Source organism: Haliotis rubra, unplaced genomic scaffold (assembly GCF_003918875.1).
Source record: "Haliotis rubra isolate DU_JTF1 unplaced genomic scaffold, ASM391887v1 Scf254, whole genome shotgun sequence".
Taxonomy (NCBI): Eukaryota; Metazoa; Mollusca; class Gastropoda; order Lepetellida; family Haliotidae; genus Haliotis; species Haliotis rubra.
Window position 1 is genome coordinate 282,742 of NW_025766603.1, and position 24,382 is coordinate 307,123.

General features: G+C 39.8%; 1 protein-coding gene across 1 annotated transcript; it reads left to right on the top strand.

The window, feature by feature from the left end:
* Positions 1-3,030: 3,030 nt before the first annotated feature.
* On the top strand, positions 3,031-24,382 carry LOC124279652 (protein ERGIC-53-like). Its single transcript, XM_046715489.1, is given in 17 exon segments — positions 3,031-3,213; positions 7,433-7,489; positions 9,540-9,637; positions 10,378-10,485; positions 12,228-12,289; positions 13,295-13,343; positions 13,345-13,395; positions 16,436-16,559; positions 17,322-17,386; positions 18,367-18,449; positions 18,903-18,966; positions 19,378-19,578; positions 20,759-20,850; positions 21,609-21,688; positions 21,691-21,770; positions 22,951-23,063; positions 24,232-24,382. Coding segments are annotated over 17 exon segments (1,527 nt in total). The 5' UTR covers positions 3,031-3,050; the 3' UTR covers positions 24,269-24,382.

Genomic DNA, 24,382 nt, shown 5'->3' on the forward strand with positions numbered 1-24,382 from the left:
AAATGGGCTTTTCAAAGAGTACCCATGTGGGTGAATTGAACCCGGGTCTTCAGCGTGACGAGCGAACGCTTTAACCACTAGGCTACCCACCCCCGTCCTTACACACCACGCCCACCCAACCCCATCCTTACACACCACGCCCTCCCAACCACATCCTTACACACCACGCCCTCCTAACCCCATACTTACACACCACGCCCTCCCAACCCCATCCTTACACACCACGCCCACCCAATCCCCATCCCTTACACCACACCACGCCAGCCCAGTCCCCTCCCATCCTTACACACCACGCCCACCCAACCCCATCCTTACACACCACGCCCACCCAATCCCCATCCCTACACACCACGCCAACCCGAACCTATCCTTACACACCACGCCCTCCCAACCCCATCCTTACACACCACGCCCACCCAGCCCCATCCCACCTTACACACCACGCAACCTGACCCTATCCTTACACACCACGCCAACCCGAACCTATCCTTACACACCCCGCCCTCCCAACCCCATTCTTACACACCACGCCCACCCAACCCCATCCTTACACACACCACGCCCTCCACCCACCCAACCAGTCCCCATCCCTTACACCCAAGGGGTCGGGTGGTCAGGTTCGCTGGCTTGGTTGACACTAGGCTACCCACCCCCGTCCTTACACACCACGCCCACCCAACCCCATCCTTACACACCACGCCCTCCCAACCACATCCTTACACACCACGCCCTCCTAACCCCATACTTACACACACACACCACGCCCTCCCAACCCCATCCTTACACACCACGCCCACCCAACCCCATCCTTACACACCACGCCCTCCCAACCACATCCTTACACACCACGCCCTCCTAACCCCATCCTTACACACCACGCCCACCAACCCCATGGCCAGTGGGCCCTACACACCACGCCCACCCAATCCCCACCTCCTTACACACCACGCCCACCCAGCCCCATCCTTACACACCACGCCCACCCAACCCCATCCTTACACACCACGCCCACCCAATCCCCATCCTTACACACCACGCCAACCCGAACCTATCCTTACACACCACGCCCTCCCAACCCCATCCTTACACACCACGCCCACCCAGCCCCATCCTTACACACCACGCCAACCCGACCCTATCCTTACACACCACGCCCACCCAGTCCCCATCCTTACACACCACGCCCTCCCAACCCCATTCTTACACACCACGCCCACCAAACCCCATCCTTACACAGCTCACCCACCCAACCTTACCCTTACACCCACGGGATCGGGTGGTCAGGTTCGCTGGCTTGGTTGACACATGAGATCTTGGGAGAAAAGAGTGTTCAAGTTGTTGGAAAGCCACGGTGCTACAGATATAATCGAGTAAGGGAAAAACAGATGCTTTCAAAGACTTTTGTACGACTGGACACGTGAACCATGGAACGACCACAACAAACCAAAACGGAACAAGCTCCAGACCTATAAAACATTCAAGACTGAACCAAAAACAAGTTGCTACGTTCAGACAGTCAAAAATCGGGATCAACGACGTATCCTATCTAAGTTCAGATGTGGTAACCTCCCCTTAGCAATTGAGACAGGAAGATACTACAAGCCTCCTACCCCACTGAACGACAGAATATGTCAGTTCTGTACAGAAATAGGACAAGCTTCTGTAGAAGATGAAACACACTTTCTTATTGATTGTTACTTTCACTCGGATTTGAGATATAAGTTAATTTTAGCGGCTGAACAAAATATTCCAGGTTTTATCTATATGGATAGTGCTTCTAAACTTAGTTACATTCTTAATCATAACCATTTGCAATCGTTTCCCAATTGCGCGGATCGATGCTCATGCTGTTGATCACTGGATTGTCTGGTCCAGACTCGATTATTTACAGACCGCCGCCATATAGCTGGAATATTGCTGAGTGCGGCGTAAAACTAAACTCACTCACTCACTTTCGTTTGATTATTTCCACTGCCTTATGCCGCGATGTTGGTGATCCGTTGAACTTACCATATGATCCAAAGCGTGAAAATCACCGCTACTGTTTTCCCACAGGCACAATAGGCAAAAGTCAATGCAGCGAGTCAAACACTCCCGTTGTCACGCAATTCTTGATTTGCACGTGCGAAATTGACTAGGCGCCGGTTGAGTCTATTCTGAACAGGGACCAAACAACTGAAACGTTGGGTTTTTACCAATGTTGGATATTTTAGGCAAATTAACTTTTAATCGTTATTTGTTCGTTTTATGACTGATATATAAACAAACTACCGGAGTAATGCTGCGAAAATTATTTCAAAAAGACAGGGTTTAACTGCTTATTCTTTCAGGGATTTTTGTTGTTGTTGGGTTTTTTAATTTGATTCGGAACATATTATTCCTGTAGTTTTATTGCACGTGTACCGAAACTTCGCACTGTAAAAGTAAAACGTTTGAAGTGATGTATGTCTCCAAAAAATGGAAAATTCAAGAAGATAAAAATGGAAGAAAATATTTGACAAATTGTTTTTCATATGTAGCTTTGGTGTGTAGTGTGCTTTGGTGACATGATTTCTTGCTTTTTTTGTTGCTAGTTTATGTGGGTGGGGTGGGTGGGTGGAGTTTGGGTGGGAGAGAGATGGGTGCTTTTTTATAACGTGTAAATAAGAGTCAGCAGAATTTGAAATAACGTAGTTGTAATTATTTTACGTTAGAAATTATTTATTTCAAAGTTTAAATCGGCTGTGTTTTGGGTTTTTTTAATCAGGCTCTTTCGAGGAGTTTGGGGCAAATATTCCGCTTCACCGGCATCTGTTTGAATTTTGAAGCTTTAGGTAAATCAGTTCGATCTGCCATAAAGTTCAAAAACTCCTGGAGCAATGTGGAGCAATTAAAAAGGAAGACCAGGTGATTGATGTGTTGACAGTTGAACAATAGGGTAATTGTTCACGTGATCGTAATTGCATAATGGACATTACCCTTTATAACGGCTGTCGCTCAAGCGAAAATTAGAATTACTTCCTCTTAGTTCGGGGACACAGCTACAGAGGGAGCTGTTTCAAACCTTCAAGATGGCTGTCACCGAAGCGATCTGCTCTGTTGTTGTTTTGTTAAGTTGTGTTTTAATCGCTCAGGCAGTTTTACCGAAGAGGAAATTTGAGTACAAGTTCAGTTTTAAAGGCCCACATCTTGTGCAGCAAGATCAAAGCGTGCCTTTCTGGGAACATGGCGGAGGTAAGTTGTCAATCCTGAGGGGTATGCGGCACATTTTGGTTGGACAAATTGTACACGTGTAGCTATCAGCTGTCCCATATGGTTTATTTACAATAGCGTTTTTTAACTGATAGTGATTTAAGATTGTTTCCAAATCATCTCACATGGTTGTTTTAATAATTATTCATCCGACAATTGCTCAATTTGAAGTGTACGTTATGTTAAAAAGAATTAAAGTTGCACCGGTTTGAAACTGAATGAGAACACGGAAGATTTGTCCTTTAAACTATTGGGATCTTAAGTGATATTATGTTTCACATGTTTTTGCCTTTGTAAAAAAAAACCCATTCTATTGTAGGACTTCTTGATTGTCATTCAGATAAGGCTCATCTCGGATTGAATGAATTATGTTTATTAATCAGGAACTGAAACCTTGTTTGTTCAATCACGTGTAGGCACAATGAAGACATGATGTTTTCAAGTAAATTACATCTGTTTAATTAATCATCTCTGTTGTAAAAATAACAACAATAATTGTCATATTGGTAATTAATATATAAATGTATATATATGGTAAGAATTGATCTTCAGCAACCCATGCTTGTGGTAACAGGCGACAAACAGAATCTGTTAGTCAGACTAGCTGATTTGCTTGACACATCATATCTCAATTGCATAGATTGATGCTCATGCTGTTGATCACTGTTGATGTATATTTCACTGATGGCAACACCAGCAACCATGCTTAGTTTTACACTCTTAAAACTGACAGTCAGAACACCAGTGAACATAATGATTTATTTTTTTACATTTAAGCTTTTAACAAAATATTCCAAAGTTGAATAATAATTTGTCAAGACATTGCCAGATCATTCCCATTTTAGACTAAATTTCAGAATATTGAGGGAAGTGTTATTTAATTCAATGAATAGAAGAAATTGCAGTATTCACAGCAGGGACATTGTTTCAGGTGTCAATGATTGACAGGTGTTGATGGATGCATGTATATGGACAGCTGTTTCTTGTAACACCATGATAACTGACTTACAGATGGGAATTCTAGAACTTCAATTAGCTCATCTCTTCTGTCAGCATCATGTAGCCAATATATTGATATGATTAAATGTGTGGTTTATGTCAATGATTTATTTACACTGTAGTCTGTATAATACTGATCTTGGCATTCACAATTATTCCAAAGACTGTTTATTCCGTAATTTTTGCCAATTCTATTTTCCAGGAGTGAAAACAAATATCATTAAGGCCAGACTAATTTTATTTCTTGTTTTACGGATTTTTGTCCTCAGAAAACCTAAAGGCAGGAGGGAAAAAAATATAAAAATAAAATCACCAGTCAAAGTAATATTCCTTCTAAATACTCAAAGTATTTTACTTTAGGCAATTTATGAAGTGTATATTGGGCAAAAAAACAATCTAAAACATTTTTCTTGTAAGTAATATGACAGGCAGATCCATAAAGCACAAAATAAAATTGGTCTGGCCTAAACAAAAGTCATAACAGATACAGTAAACTACCGATATATTAAATAACCAAATTTTAGTTTGTTATAACAGTAGTTCTTTATATGCATTACAACTAAAATATACTGTATGAGACTGGGACAAAATATACCTAGTTCATTATAACCATCCATTCCTTATAAGTATGTGGGGTAGCCTTGTGATTGAAGTGTTCGCTCATCACACCGAAGACCTGAGTTCAGTTCCCCACATGGGCAGAATGTGTGAAGCCCATCACTGGTGTCCCCCACCTTGATATTATGGGAATGTTGCTAAAAGCGGCATAAAACTAAACTCACTCACTATAAGTATGTTTGTTATGAACATAGTTTACTGTCCTCAGAGGTTGAACATTCTTTTATATGTAAATAACCCCAGACGTCTAACACAAAATATCTACAGGTCCAAAATAGAGTTTTTCTGAACCCGCTCTTTTAGCTTTCTAATCTCACGATTTTGTCTCAATCCTGTATTTTCAGTTTGCTCTTGAAATGAATTTTCAGAACCTTTACAGTTTACACTCATTGCCATGATAACATTGGAAAACTATTTAGTTCCATATGGAGACTTTGCCAAAATACAGGACTGTTATTTGACAGAAATATGGTAAGCATGGAAAGACCAAATCCATTTGTTTGTTTAAAATCTTGCTTGTCTTGGACCTTGGAATGGTTGTTTTTTTCAACTTGGAAGCACCTAGAATTCAGTATTGCAATGTATTGTGATAGTTAGGATCTGTGACCACCTCTTTGGTTTAGTCTTAGTTTTGTGGCTGAAATGCTGCTTGCATAACTTAAAAGTTTAGCTCACTCCTCACTCACTCACTCATTCACTCACCACTTGGCTAAGTGCATAGATTGTCAATCAGGAGAGCAGAGGGTTGATATTTTATCATGTTCATTGTCATAATAAACATGGAAACTATTGAACTTATGATTAAAGTACATTCGTAAATTGATCCCCAAATTCTCATCTCAAACATCAGCTTCTACCGATTTGTTTTATCTTGAAATACATTTAAATAATATCACAGCTGCATTCAATAGAGATCTGATTTTTTTTATGGCCAGGTGAAAAGCTACCTGTTCTGACTTAAATTACTCATTATTTTCTTTTATTACCGGTACTCATTTTGACCATTACTCATTTTTTTCTTTCATTACTCATTTTGATTCACATTATTCTGTTCATTAACCATTGTTTATGTCCAGTCGGCGGTTTAACTGTCTCTGTGACAGTAATCCCAGAATTAAAGTTCCTTCTACATCAGACCCAGCCTTTATCAGCGGTGTAATGTCCCCAAGCCCTGATTACATCACAGCCATATTTATTGTTTAACAAGCTGTCGTGTGAGATCTGATACTATCTCACTGCTAAATGGCCTTGGGAGGGAAAGGTGTGCTTAATCCAGGCTAGGGGCTAGTGAAGTTATGGCAATGCTATTGTCATGGATGAATTGAGGTTTTCTGTTGTTGATAACCCTTGAAAGATTTATTATGATAAATTTGTCAGGGATGACATCAGATCCCAGGGATGTCAGTTTTGTCACAATTCATTGTTGCATCGATAATATACTCAGATGATATGATACATGATCCACACATCTTTCCTACATAAAACACTCCTGTTTCAGTTCATGTTTTTATATATTTCAGGCCAGACCAATTTTATTTCTTGTTTTTTTTCGGATTTTTTTCCTCAGAAAACCTAGAGGCAGGAGGGAAAACAAAATCATTTAAGTAATATTCCTATAAAATACTACAATACAATACTTTTTGGAAATTTAGGAATTGTATATGGGGCAAAAACAATCAAAAAATATTTAAGTTCACATTTTTGGCCAATAAAAAAATTAGGATTTTATTTTTTGAGTGGGGAATATTTTTTCTTATCCTTCAAAAAATACGACCGTTGGAGCCGTAAACAAGAAATAAAATTGATCTGGCCTTATCTATTCATGTAATAATATCCTATTGTTTCATACATGAAACATTTAATGCAACAACGGAATGGCTTTGTTACCAAAAATTGTAAATAAATAATTTGATCATTATTGATGAATGCTATTATTACATTGTACAATGTTCATAGTTTTAAGATGGACATTGATCCAAAATTTATCCAAAATTTGAAGCAAATTGTCCGAGGCATTATATTTTACCTACACTGGATATTCACTCAGCAAGTTTCAACCTCTTTTATTATTGTTTATGCCCTATGTGATATTAATTAACACTAAAAGGATGTCATTTATGTATGGTGTATTTATGATCATGAACGCTGGTAGTTATAGCGTTTACTCATCATTCCATGAACCCGGGTTCGATTCCCCACAGTGGTACAATGTGTGAAGCCCATTTCTGGTGTCCCCCGTCGTGATATTGCTGAAATATTGCTAAAAGCGACGTAAAACCATGTTCCCTCACTCTAATCCATTATCCAGACTCAATTATTTACAGGCCACCTTCATATAGCTTGAATATTATTTCATACATCTTGTTTGCCCTGTCCATTAAATTTTCAGAAAGTAAGATGTAAGGAGTCGAATATTTGAATGAAAAAAACATGCTATAATTTGCTGCGGGAATTTTTAATACCAAGTCATGGAAAGATGGTTATCAGTGATAGCGTCTGACAATGTGGAACACATTATGACAGGTACTCTATGTCAAAAGCAGAAAACAAATAAAATCTTAAAATGTGTTATATTGTTTTTCAGCTGCACTTGCAGGGGATGAAGGAATCCGGTTGACCCCATCTCTGAGGAGCAAAAAAGGTAAGAGATCGATAATACATACAAAGTTCAGTGAATTTGTATTTTCTGTAACAGTTTTTTTCATCATGTTTTAGAGGACCAGAAAATAACTTGTTAAAAACTACCTATATCTTCCTAATGAGTGTTACCGTAGTTACAGTGCAGTTGTAATAGTGTGATGCTGAATAAAGTTTCATAAAAACCTATTTGAAGAAGTTTAGCATCCCCGTGGGCTTTGTTGCTCTTGTCATGGGGGCAGTGGGGTAGCCCAATGGTTAAAGCGTTCGCTTGTCATGACAAAGAGGCCCAGGTTCGATTTCTGGTGTTCTCTGCTGTGATATTGCTGGAATATTGCTAAACACGGCATAAAACCCAACTCACTCACTCCACTTGTCGTGATAAAGACCTAGGTTCTCTTCACATATGCAGACCGCCTCCGTGGTGTAGTGGTTAGAGCGTCCGCCGAGAGACCGGAAGGTCGCGGGTTTGATCCCCGACCGCCTCATACCAAAAGACGTTAAAATATGGTACTTGTTGGTCCCTGCCTGGCCCTTGGCATTAATGGGTACAACAAGGACTGGTCGGCTCAGAGTCAGTATAATGTGTCTGAGTGGGGTATTCATGCTTCACTGCGGCATGGTATCTCAGTGGGCTAGCACTATAAAACCAGCTTCAGTCTGGGCTAGTACAAGCAGCCGCACTTACACATACACACGCATGCACGTTGTCATATGAGCAAAATATTCTCAAGCACGACGTTAAACCCAGATTCACCTCACCTCACATGTGCAATGAAAGCTTGGATCCCATTCCCGCTTTAGTAATGCAGTAATATTGCCAGAAGAGGCATAAAGCGTACTCCCTGACAATGTTCCACATAGCAAATTCAGCAGTAAGATAAACATAACTCCCATACATATTCCACAGTGAGTTTCATGTGCCTTAGCGCTAAGACTGTTTTGTGGAATGAGGGCAAGATCTTATCTCCAATATCAGTGGTTAGTGAACTCATCAAGTCGGTAGAAGTGTCTTAACTTGACAGAATAACCATCCCTTGTTACCATGGTTACACTGATACAACTGTGTTGTTCACTGAGATTGACTCGGGTTGATGACGATGTTAGATCATGGATCATACTAGTTGGAATTGACCCATGAACATCTGGGTTAGAATTGATCTTCAGTAACCCATGCTTATCGTAAGAGGCGACAAACGGATCAGGTGGTCAGGCTCGACTTGGTTGACACATGTCATCGTATCCCATGTGCGTAGATCGATGCTCAAGCTGTTGATCACTGGATTGTCTGGTCCAGACTTGATTATTTACAGACCGCCGGCATATATCCTGAAAATTGCTGAGTGCGGTGTAAAACTTAACTCACTCACTAATTTGAATTGATATGTTTATCAATTAACAAAGTGCAAAATCTTGTACTATCCGAGTGTCTGTGTAGTGAGCGTGCTCGCTACAGCGGGAAATAGTGGTTTGTGTGGGACCTGCTTTGATCCTATCAGTCTGCCGCCACATGCTAGATCCCACAAGAATGGCTGACTGTGAGAATGATTGATTCCGACTGATTTGGATAAGAAATTAAGAAAAACAACTTGATTATCTTGTTGCCATTAGTAGCCTCTCATAGAGGATTTCCAGAACGCCATCTTGAAAACAACATGGTTAACAGAATGTATTGTTTCTTTTTGGTACTCAAGTAAAGTCATAAGATATTATTCGTATTATTTTATGGGTGTATTTAACAAACATTAGAAAGCATGTCTCTCCTGTTTAGGGGCAAACTACTTAGGACTTAGGGTCAGTGGGGTAAACCTATGGTTAAAGTGTTCACTTGTCACACCGACACCTCAGGGTTGATTCCTCACATGGAATTGGCGGATCCATAAACCAAGTAATCAAAAAAAGAAGGTGACACGACAGCAAACTCACATACTCATCAGACTAACACTTTAACTCTGAAAATATAATTTTGAAGAAACAAAGAACTATTCTGGTTCAAATATGTATGTATGTATGTAAATCAAATGTATCTTTCATTGTTCCTCGTCTCTTTACAGGATATGTGTGGACAAAGAACCCCCTTGAATATGAAAACTGGGAGATTGAGGTTGCTGTTCGTGTGTCTGGTCGAGGGCGTATTGGAGCAGACGGCATGGTAGGTGTCCTTCCTTTGCGAAATGTTTCACTGGAAACTCTTTAAATCAGCTTAAAACCTCACTCACTCTTTTTTTTATTTTTCTCCTGTTAAGTTTAATCACATTTGTTTTTTTCAAACATTGCTACGAATAGTATGAAGACGTCATTACAAGGGATGTATATATAGGCTTGAATAAGTCTGACGAATGATCATAATGGGCTAAATATGTGATTTTAAAAAGGCCTCAAATTTGAATCTTCAGTGGTTATGGCGATGAAAGAAGGCCTAAAATTGATAAATATCTTAAGGCTTTGAAGTTGACTGCAGACCTTGCAATGGCCTTAAGTAAAACGTGTCCTGATCATGTTCAAAGTGTCTTAAAATTAGGTAAAATATCTTTGAAGGGCCTTGAATTTGGCTTCTGTAAACAGCTGAATAAAATCTATTTTTAACTAATCCTGCACTACTTACTTCCTGCACTTCTACATCTTTTTGACATCATCTGGCAAGCCACGCTTTTCGAGCCGTTAGCAATAAGTGCAGGAAGTAAGTAGTGCAGGATAAGTATACAAATATAAAAAATATTTAGATTTTACTAATATTCACAGTTACTATTTCTGTGATAGTGACTGATTTCATTAAAAGGCAAGAGACCAAGAAGTATGAGTGTGTTAAATATTTTGACTGGATATACAAATGGATCCATGCATCCAAATATTATGTTAACTTGGCAATTATGTGCGATTTGTGTGCTGTAGGCTATCTGGTACACCAAGGATAAGGGCGTGGAAGGCGACGTCTTCGGCAGCAACGACAAGTGGGACGGTCTCGGTATCTTCCTTGATTCATTTGATAATGACGGACAGGTGAGTATATTAACTGTGAGTTAAAGTTATGCTTGCACAGACGACAGTGTCTTGTTCCTTCTCAAGATGTGTTTGTTTTAGCATCTGTTTGCCAGAGTGACAGTGTGTACATAACACAGTGTCAGTATGTCAGGCTGCTGATACATTCTACACAGTGGAAGACAAGAATGTCAGGCGTGCTGCAACATTCTGCATGTTTGACCTGGAATATTTGATGTTTGATATTTAGTTGCATGGTTTTCTGCAACATATTTGATGTTTGACCTGGAACATGGTTTCAAGTTTGACCTGGAACATGGTTTCATGTTTGACCTGGAACATGGTTACATGTTTGTGGAACATGGTTTCAGTTTGACATTTGCTGAACATGGTTACATATTTGACCTGGAACTGGTTTCATGGTGATATGTTTGACCTGGAACATGGTTGCATGTTTGCTGGAAAAATGTTTGACATTTAACTAGCGTTGTTTGAGCATGGTTTCAAACTACCTGGAACATGGTTTCATATTTGACATTTCGTAATTACATGTTTGACGTGGAACATGGTTACATGTTTGACCTGGAACATGGTTTCATGTTTGACCTGGAACATGCTTACATGTTTGACCTGGAACCATGTTTGGAAGATGGTTGCAAGAACATTGTTACATGTTTGACATGGTTTTCCTGCACCGAGTTACACATGTTTGATGGAACATGGTTTCATGTTTTAACATGGTTACATGTTTGACATTTGACGTAATTACATGTTTCACGTGGAACATGGTTACATGTTTGACCTGGAATGGTTTCATGTTTGACCTGAACATGCTTACGTGTTTGACCTGGAACATGGTTTCATGTTTGACATTTAGCGTAGTTGAGTGTTTGACGTGGAACATGGACATTTTGGAATTGATTAAATGAATCTCTGACATCTGAGTCTATAATATTCATGAAACTTTGTGAGTAAAATAATGCAATATTAAAATTCATGAATCCTGCTAAAATTATAATTTCAGATATATTTATTCCGACCATAGCATCGAAATTATTTGATTCTTGGAGTTATTTTATTAGCTATGTTTTAACCGAATCACCAAGACATTTGGAGGCAGCTGATTGCTATTTCTGGTTTAGTTTACTCTAATATTCACACGGTAATCGTAATCTCTGCATATAAAACAATGCCCAGCAGATCAGGAAATTTAATTTAAATGGAAAATCATTATATATCTAGTGATGTTTTATCTCAAAATGTCTGAACACTCTTTGTCATCTGGACATGTCTAGTGGTAAATCTCAAAATGGTTACACAATATGGTTAACCAATGTAAATCCAAATAATTTTTAGAAGGGCACCGGTGTTCAGTTGGATCGAGCCATGTGGGATTAATAAGGCCATAAGGGACCCTGATGTTTTCAATGGGCCATTTCATATTTCAACACACATGGTGGAGGGGCGTGGTCCAAAAAGATCCTGAGGGTCTTCCTTTGCTTTCTCATTTGACTGTTTGTGATCATAGTGAAATAAAGGGTAATGGGGTAGCCTAGTGGTTGAAGCGTTCGCTCATCACGCCGAAGATACAGGTTCAATTCCCCACATGGGTACAATGTGTGAAACCCATTTCTGGTGTCCCCCTCCATGATATTGCTTGAATATTGCTAAAAGCGGTGTAAAACTAAAGTCACTCACTCAATATAGTCAAACAATTCTATATTTAATCAACAGAGCTAATTGTATGTGTTATTTCATTTCAGCAAAACAACCCATATATCATGGCAGTGACAAATGATGGGACTCTTTTATTTGATCATGCAAAGTAAGTATCATGATTCTGCTCTTGAAGTAGGGACCCATGAAGGTCCGGGTTAGAATATTGATCTTCAGTAACCCATGCTTGTCGTAAGAGGCGACTAATGGGATCGGGTGGTCAGGCTCGCTGACTTGGTTGACACATCATCGTATCCCAATTGCATAGATCAATGCTCATGCTGTTGATCACTGGATTGTCTGGTCCCAACTCGATTATTTACAGACCGCCGCCATATAGCCGGAATATTGCTGAGTGTGGCGTAAAACTAAACTCACTCACTCACTCACCTTCCTGAAGTAGACTGTCTGGTCAGGCTTTGATCATTTGCAGGGCGTTCCAATATCGCTGGAATATTCCTGAGTGTTGCATTAAACTTGTGGACAAACATATCTGGGCACAAGGTCATCTGATCAGATCATAAGGGTTCAGATGTTCTACATGAACCAGATGTTGGGGATTTTATTCTTAGGGGTGAAACAGTATGCTCTTAGTCTTACCACGGTACGGTTCGTATTGCAGTACCAGTACTACTACTAGACGTTCTGTTTGGTCCGTTTAGGTTTGGTAAATGAGATTTGATCAGAAAACTGCAGAAAACTGACAAGAGCCAAACCTTACATTGTTTAATAACATGGAAAAAAATTACCATTATCTTTGTTATTTTGAATGAACAAAACTGTCATTTTATGACTAGATAGAAAAACGGTACGAAAACTGAAAATGCCGAATTTTTTTATTGCATTACGGTATACTGAACCAAAGGGAAAATACCACGGGCCAGTGATAGTAATATCACAGTATACCGTTTCACCCCTATTTATTCACTCCTCCTTTTTGGCCAGTGGGGTAGCATGTTAATGTGTCCGCTCATCACGCTGAAGACCCGGGCTCAATTCCCAAAATGGGCACAATATGTGAAGCCCATTTCTGGTGTCCTATGCCATGATATTGCTGGAATATTGCTAAAAGCAGTGTAAAATTGTACTCACTCACTCTCCTCCTTTGTTTCAGTGATGGTCAGTCTCAGATGCTGGGTGGTTGTTTGAGAGACTTCCGTAACAAAGCCGTTCCCTGTACGTCTCCGGATAGAGTACTACAACAAGGCCATCACAGTGAGTAGCTTGATCAGTAGTGGTGGTCCGATTAAGATTAGTCGCAATGACTAAACGACCAAGCAATCGATCATGTTTTCTCATAATCGAACACAAAAATTTTAGAATACTTGTTTGCATTAACAATATTTTTTTCACAAGGTTGGTTTTGTCTGTTACATTTCATAAGCACTACAAGCCCATTCCAAGTCAGGATTGAATTTATCTTGAATACTCAAGGAAATTTATGTTCCTAACATACTAGTCATCCTGTAAAGATGTGAAATTTGCATATGCTTTTGTGCAATTTGCAGAAAAAATATTATAAGAACTACATGTTTTTCTTTTTTTTTTGGTGCATTAACAAACATAACCAGGACACTCACCAATTATTTTCGATGATTGATCGGTTGAACCAATCATCAATTATGAGATTTTAACTAATTCCCAACACTATTGATCAGTCTGACTGGGTAGAGGATGTAGATGCTGCATCAGAGGGAGGAGGATTGTAACAGATTTATTCTGAAATGTGGAAACTAGAGATTCAAATGCAGAATACTATAAATCGCGGAATTAATGCGAGCATTTTATTAATGCGAAAAATGCGTCTGTACTCTTCTCGCATTATTATAATGACGCATTTCAGTCTGACCATGTCTACTTTTGAGAACTTAATAAAAGACAGAAAACGTAAATCTCTTGTCGTCTACAGAATATAACAACAATCTAGATATATCTCATAAAATTAATTGACAAATGAGCACTACTTCCAAGACACTAATTGATATCCATTGAACTTATTCATCAGCAAATTATGTAACAATAGCGGAAGTGTTGACACTACACATTGCACCATTTCCTCACTACAGGTATCTCAAGTTACATGTACTTATCACTGGTTACAATCACTGGTCATTGTTTAAAGTCACTCAAGCACATCAGCCTGGCGGACATTCTCCAACCATGCAGGATCATTTCAGCGATCTTTACTCACCCTTTAATTTGAGCAAACCATTTCAACAGAAGTCTTTCAAGTTGGATTACGTTTATAAATGTTGCCATAAAACAAGTAATAGCAAGCAATCACGTGATCAAACATGGCAGCGTAATCAAAACATCGTCAGCTTATTTCCATTCATTGCTTAAAAGCGCCAATTCAGGTTATTTGGTAAATAACAAGTGTGAAAGAAAATTAACAACATCAAAGATTCAGGGTGTCTCATTTTATCATAAAATTCCTGAGCTTGCATTAATTTTGTGATGCATTTTAGACTAGACCCTCGGCTTTCGCATTAAACTCATGACGCATTAATTTCATGGTTTACAGTATACAGTGGAATCTGTCAAACTCTCTCACGGATTTACAGACTAAAATATCAGTCCCAACAATCAACTTGCTATGAGAACAATGCTTTGTTATCGGACGTAGTTGACTAAAATATCAGTCCCCAACAATCAACTTGCTATGAGAACAATGCTTTGTTATCGGACATAGCTGACTAAAATATCAGTCCCAACAATCAACTTGCTATGAGAACTGCTTTGTTATCCGGACGTAGCTGACTAAAATATCAGTCCCAACAATCAACTTGCTATGAGAACAATGCTTTGTTATCCGACGTAGCTGACTAAAATATCAGTCCCAACAATCAACTTGCTATGAGAACAATGCTTTGTTATCCGACGAGCTGACTAAAATATCAGTCCCGACAATCAACTTGCTATGAGAACAATGCTTTGTTATCCGGACGTAGCTGACTAAAATATCAGTCCCAACAATCAACTTGCTATGAGAACAATGCTTTGTTATCCGGACGTAGCTGACTAAAATATCAGTCCCTGATAATCAACTTGCTATGAGAACAACGCTTTGTTATCCGGACATAGCTGACTAAAATATCAGTCCCAACAATCAACTTGCTATGAGAACAATGCTTTGTTATCCGGACGAAGCTGACTAAAATATCAGTCCCAACAATCAACTTGCTATGAGAACAATGCTTTGTTATCGGACGTAGCTGACTATAATATCAGTCCCAACAATTAACTTGCTATGAGAACAATGCTTTGTTATCCGGACGTAGCTGACTAAAATATCAGTCCCAACAATCGACTTGCTATGAGAACTGCTTTGTTATCCGACGTAGCTGACTAAAATATCAGTCCCAACAATCAACTTGCTATGAGAACACTGCTTTGTTATCCGACGAATTAGCTGACTAAAATATCAGTCCCAACAATCAACTTGCTATGAGAACAATGCTTTGTTATCCGGACGTAGCTGACTAAAATATCAGTCCCGACAATCAACTTGCTATAGGAGAACAATGCTTTGTTATCCGGACGAAGCTGACTAAAATATCAGTCCTGACAATCAACTTGCTATGAGAACAATGCTTTGTTATCCGGACGTAGCTGACTAAAATATCAGTCCCGACAATCAACTTGCTATGAGAACAATGCTTTGTTATCCGGACGTAGCTGACTAAAATATCAGTCCTGACAATCAACTTGCTATGAGAACAATGCTTTGTTATCCGGACGTAGCTGACTAAAATAACAGTCCGTTGAATAGACATCTCTGTTACTTCTGTTCACAATGGTTAATGACTGGCATTCTGGAAGTAATACAATGTTTTCAATCTAGGAACAAAATCATCTGTTCAATGAGTAGCAAAAATGATTTGATGTTCTACAAGGACCAAGACATGTGAAGATCCAGGTTAGGATTGGTCTTCAGTAACCCATGCTTGTCGACTGGACGGGATTGGGTGGTCAGGCTCGCTGACTTGGTTGACATATGTCATCGTATCCCAAATGCGTAGATTGATGTCCATGCTGTTGATCACTGGATTGTCTGGTCCAGACTTGATTATATACAGACCGCCGCCATATAGCTTGAATATTGCTGTGTGCAGCAATTTGTACTCTGCTCTTTTGTTTGAGTGATGGTCAGTCACAGATGTTAGCACTTTGTTTGAGGGGTTTTAGAAAAAATACTCATCTTTCCTGTAGAGTTCTATTTTCATTCATGGCTTATCAATCGTATATGTTTTAGGTGTTCGTCAACAACGGCCTCACCCAGAACGCCAATGAGTTTGAGATGTGTATGAGGGTAGAAAACATCAACCTCCCGAAGAACGGATACTTGGGAGTGTCTGCAGCCACAGGTGGCCTGGCCGGTAAGTAGTGAGTCTTCAGACACACCATGGGATAGAACTGGTCTTCAGCAACCCATGCTTGTTGTAAAAGACGAGTAACAGGATATAGTGGTGAGGCTCCTACTTGGTAGATACATGTCATCATCGTATCCCAATTGTGTATATATCGATAGCAAAATTGGTATTTGTTACCCAGTATTCATAGTTATTACCAGTGTTTGAAATATGCCAAAAGTCCAGCCTGACATCAGGGCTGGTAACTTCAAAATGTTACCAGCCCAAAATGGATTTAACCAGACCAAATATGGTGAATTTACTCAGATGTATGGAACATCTAAAAGTTTTACCAGACCTTCGGCTGGCTAGCTGTACATTAGACCGTCCGTCAGAAATCTAGCTCGTCCGGCGGTCGGACGGCCTTATTTCATACACTGTTATCACCTATTATTCGTTATACGAATCATAATCGCCTCATAGTGGATTCGTTTCACGCCTACTGTAAGGTCATTACAAATTCCAAGTGTCAATTTTTGTGTGTGGAATTTTAATGTTTAATATGACATCTTTTCCTGGTTGTAACCTAATGGTTAAAGCGCTGGCTCGTCCGCCAAGACCGGGTTCAATCCCCACATGGGTACAATGTGTGAAGCCCATTTCTGGTGTTCCTGATGTTGCTGGAATATTGCTCGGCGAAACCAAACTCAGTCAATCAGTCCTGGTTGTAAGTTCAGTTCAAACGGTCCTGTCTGTGATTTGTCTACAATGATGATGTTGATGTTGCAGATGACCACGATGTCCTGTCGTTCCTGACCCACTCACTACTCCCACCTTCAGATGACGGCACAGCTGTGAGTACTCATGATCTATTGTCCTTTTTCCTCATGGGCAGAGTTGCTTCCCTTGCTGTCATAGGATCTGCTTGTGACAATTTGGGCTACATTCCTGTGATCAATTTTAGTGTTTGTTTGTGATAGTGTGATCAATTTTAGTGTTTGTTTGTGATAGTGTGATCAATTTTAGTGTTTGTTTGGATAGTGTGATCAATTTTTAGTGTGTGTTTGTGATAGTGTGTTAGATGGTTGACATCATTGAAATGCTATTCAATGTAAGGTCTAATCCAGAAGGGGAGGTGGGGTAGCCAAGTGGTTAAAAGCGTAGTCACCGAAGACCTGGGGATTCCCCACATGGGTTACAAGCCGCCCATTTCTGGTGTCCCCCCACTGTAATATTGCTGGAATATTGCTAAAAGCGGCATGGGTTTGACTCACTCCTCACTCTAATCCAGAATTACAAAATCTGATCTTATGGCTCATTTCTGCTACATGAAGATCAAAGAAAATCCCAGCTTTTGTCTTGCCCAGGGCCCTAGATTTTCGACTCTATTAGCACTGGAATATTGCCATACATTAACATTAACATAGCTATCTTAGCTTAAAGAGAGCCGAAAATCTAGGCCCAGGTAGATACCAAGGTTCTGTGACGTGATTTCAGACTGTGAAGCAGATTCCTGGCATCCTTTGTCATTTTATGTCCAAATATGCACTCAAAACATATGTAAGAAATAACTGCTTACCAACCTTTTTTGGAATAGGGGCGGTGGGGTAGCTTAGTGGTTAAAGCGTTCACTCATCACCCCGAAGACCTGGGTTCGATTCCCCACATGGGTACAACGTGTCACTCACCCATTTCTGGTGTTCCCCATTATGATATTCACTCCACTACTCAATCAATCTATCAATCAATCAATCAATCAATCAATCACTCACTCACTCACTCATTTTTGGAACAATGTGTCCAGCTGAAACTGACTTCTTTCCCTTGGTTGCAGGCCCAGGTTTCTGAAGAAGAGAGGAAAAAGTTTGAAAAGGAGTTTGAAGAATATTACAAGGAACTTGAGAAAGCAAAGGAAGAGTAAGTGGATATCATACATGGCAAGACGTGGAAACAACATTGATTTCACTACAGATAAGATATATTAGAAGCAGCCTCTTGTAGAAATGATAACAGCATTGTCTTCAATTTTAGTGCTTTATCTTCAAACGCCACCATACTCTTAATTAAGTTTGTGATCAAAGGGTAGACAACTCATATAAGAGAAAAGTGTAATTTCCTGTATTTAGTCGGACCTGCTTCTTGAAATTACATCTTGAAACATAAATTCTAGATTTTTAAACACCACAAAATAACTATATTATGACCTGGTTTTCAAAGTGTGTCAAGTGTCATGTTGGATAATATATTGTCTCTTAACAGTAGTACTCACTCTGAATGAATTTATGGTAAAAGGAGCAGAGAACTCCTTTTGGGGGGAATATATGGGTTATCTCCCCTGCATCCTTTTGTAATAGGCTTGTTTTTCTGTAGTTTTCAGAAGCAGCATCCTGACAAGGCCCGAATGGACCCCTACCAGGTGGATGAGGAGAAATGGGTAGGTGATGCAAGGGAGCATATCCTTGATTAAGATAAAATAAATCTGTTTGACCTTTTCATTCTTGTGCAGATTTATCTGGTTTTGTTCCCAGGCTGATATTTGATATAATGTCCACGTAACTTATGAGCGTGTAAAGTTTCATCAAACAATCACTTTTGTTGTTTCCTGCAATAGTTATGTGTTATTAGGATTTTGAAAATGACATCAGTATTATGTATGGTATGCAAAACAATCTATGGTTTCAAATGTTGAAATTAGTTATAAATATGAGTTGCAGTTCAATCGTAGTAGTGAAAATAGCCCTTATAACCTCCCAAGCATAGACACCTCTTCTTTATAGGTCTCTGGTTTTGATGTTTGACTTTTCATTTCAGTTTTAACTTTGTTTTTTTGTTTTTATCTTTTCAGTTTGAAAGCCAGAATGAGAGAGAAATGAAGCAGATATTTGACGGACAGTCCAACATTCACCTGACTCTGAAAGACTTAAATCGAAAGATGGACGAACTCCTTGGCCGACAGGAACTGGTGTTGTCTAAAATCAGCATAGGTACTCAGACCGGTGGACAGGTGCCCCAAGGTCAAGTCCCTCAGACTGGACAGCAGCAAACGGTAGGCTGATATAGGGGACAGGGTCAGTGTGAAACTGATGTTGATATTTTCCTGCTGATTTGACACTATTTTTGTGTTTTGCTGTGACTGAAAGGAGACATTCAGTTCCTCCCCTTTGTTTGGGGCCATGTTTCTTAACTGTTCAGAGTTGTCTCCCTTTGGTGTGACAGACATCTGTGATCATTAGTTTCAAACCTGGAATTGGCCTGATCATGTTTCAAGGTTTGACAGCATTATGGAATTGATTTCCTGCTTAAAGAGGAGATATTCAGTTCCGCTCCGTTTTGGGGCAGAGGGGTAGCCCAGTGGTTAAAGAGTTCAATTCCCTCATGGGTACCATGTATGAAGCCCAATTCTGATGACCCCCTGCATTGATACTGCTGGATTAGTGCTAAAAGTCACGTAAAACCATACTCACTCACTCCTCACTTGTCTGGGGCACTGTTGTTGTTTTTTTCCTGTGCAGAGTTGTCTCCCTTAGTTGTGACAGACACCCATGATCATTGGTTCCAAACCCTGATTATAGTCCGTTTGACTTCATTTGAGACCGATGAAATGCTCACTAACACAAATAACACCCGAATAAAAAAGTTGTTTAACAAACGATCATTATTTTGTTGTCACTTTTTCTTACGAGGGAGGACCACTAGCTGGTAGAACAGCCAGGTAATCAACAAGGGTGTGCAGTGCAATTTCAATTTCATATGTACAAGTCGCACACCTGGCTGTTCTACCAGCAAGTGGTCCCCCTCGTAAGAAATAGCGAAAAGTGACAACAAAATAATGATCGTTTGTTAAACAACTTTTTAATTCGGGTGTCCAAAATTATGAGACAAATCATCAAAGTTGGTCTGTTGATTTCATGTGACTGTGCAAAATTTGGTTTTGTTGTAATTATTAGATTTTGTGTTAGTGAGCAATTCATCGGTCTCAAAATGAAGTCAAACGGGCTATATGTTTGGTGGATTTGTCAGGTGGATAATAAACACTGGAGAACTTCATCATCTGACTTTTCTGCCTGGTGACTGAAATACTGTTTAAGGCGGTTTTCTACCCAACTCATTGCTCTGATAAACATTTTCTGTGATGTTCTATTGTGTGTATGCCAGTGATTGATGTTAATCATCATGACAGACTTGTAAAATGTATATTCATGATCCTGCATTTTTGTCTTTTTCAGGGTCAAATCAATGTTGACACAATCCAAAGACATGAAGTAGAAAGAGTTTTTAATAATCAAAATGATCTCATAAACCAAATACGGGATATGAGGTGAGTACCAAATATTCATCTGATAAAAATGTTTTGTTTCCCAGTTATAGATTTGGGAAAACACGCTTTTTGTACACAGGAAGCTAATTTAGTTTCCATAATGAAGCAATATCATGAAAATATGTGCAGAGTTACCTGCCTTTTATTTGGATTTTCCAACTCCAAGCATCTTTGTTGGTAAACTTTACAAGAATTTTGAAATTTACATTCGCTCCCAGTGTTGTGTTTATGTATATATTTGTGTATGTCTTCATGAATGTCAGTATGATTATTTGGGGAAAAGGTTTACATCTAATAAACTAATTATAAGATGATTTTACATTTTTTGTTTTATCAGATTTGTTTCAGATTGTAGGCTAACTGTTAACCACCAACTCTCCCGTACATTTTAACAAGATTATATGATGGTTAAAATAAGATATTAATTTAAATTGACATGCAAAGAAAATCTATTTGGTGTCAAAACAGTCATCACTGCAAATACAATTTCAGAATGGTTGCTCATGCTGTCGACCATTGTTTTGCCCTGACAAGACCTATTTATTCAAAGACTTCCCTGTTTGAAATTAAGCATCAAAGTCACTGTTATTGTCATAGTCCGAACATTTGAAGTTAATGGTTTACAAACCCAAGATCCAAAGCCTTAAGAAATACAGGACCTTCATTTCAAACACTGCCATCTGGAATTTGGATAACAGCACAATTTTTTAAATTATTTCTGGGATTTTGCAGAGTTATAAAATGGACATTTGTTTCAGATCGGTGATAAATGATGTTCAACAGAAAGCCGGCATGATCCAGAGTTCTGGGGGACAGCAGCAGGAGGGAGGGGCGGGGCAGTCCAGCTTACCCTCCATGAGTTGAAGGATAACTTGAACAATGCCAGGAATGATATAGCCATGCTGCTCACGAGGCCGCAGGTGGGTGTTCACGACGTTATAAGTTGTTCACTGGTCTCGAGGGGGATCATCAAGTGATAATTTGCAATGCTTCTGAAACCCCAAAGCAGATTGAGCAAATGGACCCAAGATGCTGATGGTGATAAGGGACAACTCATGGATGTGAATGGTGACTTTCCTTTCCAGTGATGTACGGGTGGTTGGGGTAGCCTTGTGGTTAAAGCGTTTGCTCGTCACACCAAAGACCCGGGTTCGATTCCCCACATGGGTACAATGTGTGAAGCCCATTTCCAGTGTCCCTCGCCATGATATTGCTGGAATATTGCTAAAAGCGGCATAAAACCGTATTTAGTCAGTCAGTCCAGTGGTGTACTGTACATCAGTCAGGAGTTGTGTTCCTTAGTACTGCCATCATCGGGGGTCCATCTGCTCTATCTGCTTTAGGGATTCCTTGAGTGGTGGGGTAGCCTAGTGGTTAAAGCGTTCACTCATCACGCCAAAGACCCAGGTTCGATTTCCCACATGGGTACAATGTGTGAAGCCCACTTCTGGTGTCCCCTGCTGTGATATTGCTGGAATATTGCCCAAAGCGGCGTGAAAGTAAACTCACTCACTCAAGGTGTGTTTTCATCACTGTTTTGAGTTTCTCTTCTGCATCAAACACACACTGATGAAATAACTGAAATATTGTTCATGGCGGTGTTGGTTGTTGGTTGTTGGACCGCCTCCAAAATGGGTCTCTCTGACAGTGAGGTTATTAGGCTGGGGAATGACTTCTTTGCCTTTGATGATAAAAAAACTGTGTGTGGTCATGTGCGTAGAGCTCAGGTCACTAATCAGTTGAAGTTAAGCAACGTCGAGCTCGGACAATCCTTGGATGGGTGACCGTGTTTGGCATCTTGACTCCTGAGAGTTTCTAGGACTTAGTCCTGCCCCACAACGAAGCACATGTGATGCATGTTGTCTCACCTTAGGCAAGTGAGTTTGTTCATAATGTCCTCTGTTCACCCAGCCTAAAATGGGTACCTGGTGGGATAAACTAACAGTCAGCTTGTGTTATCTGGGTTATTTAATAGTCAGATTCTGATTACAGCGTCCAGTGAGCAACTAGTCAGATGGATACTAGGCGCGCTATATAAATGAATTATTATTATTAATTATTATTATTATCTGAGCATTAACGTGTGTGTTGTTTTCGCAGGCTGGAGCCGCAGCAGCTAACTGCCCTACACAATCTGGCTGTTTAACACCGGTGGTGTTTTTCATCGCTCTAGCTGCACAAGTTATACTAATTATTGGATATATGGTTTATAAGTAAGTACTACAACCACAACTTCATGTTTCTCAATTGAAAATTCCTGGTTACGATTTCTCACTGGCCTCCCGTTCTCCCATTGACCTTTGCTTGCCATAACAGGTGACGAACCTATGGGGTGTCAGGCACAGTGATCTGGATAGCATTACCTTGGCAACCTGGATAGTTGTTCCTAATGCCAGTCACTGGATTGTCTGGTCCAGACTTGATGATGATCCACAGGCTGTTATCATATGGCAGGACATTACCCAGTTGGCATTAAACAATAACCAGATTTCATGTTTAAGTGACCCGTGAAGGTCTGGGTTAGAATACTGATCTTCAGTAACCATGCTTGTAGTAAGAGGTGACTAACGGGATCGGGTGGTCAGGCTTGCTGACTTGGTTGACACATGTCATCGGTTCCCAAATGCGTTGATTGATGCTCATGTTGTTGATCACTGGATTGTCTGGTCCAGACTCGATTATTTACAGACCGCCGCCATATAGCTGGAATATTGCTGAGTGCGGTGTAAAACTAAACTCACTCACTCACTCACTCACTCACTCACTCACTCACTCACTCACTCACTCACTCACTCACTCACTCGTGTTTAAGTCCCTATCTGGAAGAGAACATTCATTCCCGCTCCGTCACTCATTCGTTCATCCATAATAATGACATTTGTATAATGATTTCTTTTCAAGAAATGGTTTTAGTCTGTCCCTGGTTCAGTCTTTAACACAGACAGGCTGGTGGAATATTGCTGGATGTGGCATAACACAGCTTTCACTCACTCACTCACTGCTTAGTTGCAGCTTCAGATTTCAAAAGGGCAGTGGGGTAGCCTAGTGGTTAAAGCATTCACTCGTCATGCCGAACACCCGGGTTCGAATCCCAACATGGGTACAATGTGTGAAGCCCATTTCTGGTGTCCCCCGCCTTGATATTGCTGGAATATTGCTAAAAGCAGCGTAAAATCATACTCACTCAGATTTTGAACAGTAAAGGTTCATTGAAATTGTTGTATAATGCCATTAGACATTAGGAAAAAACATCCGAAAAGCATTTAACTCAGTATAAACAGCTGAAGGTAACAAGAATTTGTATCGTTAGATCTCTATGCTTGTTTTACATGTTGTGTGTTTTTAACATTGACTAAAATTATTTTTTAATTTTTTTTGCAGACAAAATAGAGAGGCACAAGCGAAGAAGTTCTATTAGAAGAGATGTCATTAGGTTTTAACATATATCATCCAACCTGTACTGTCACTCATGTTTCTCCAGCTACCATTATTCATTCCGAAAGTCATCTCCAATAAATGAAAATATTTATGA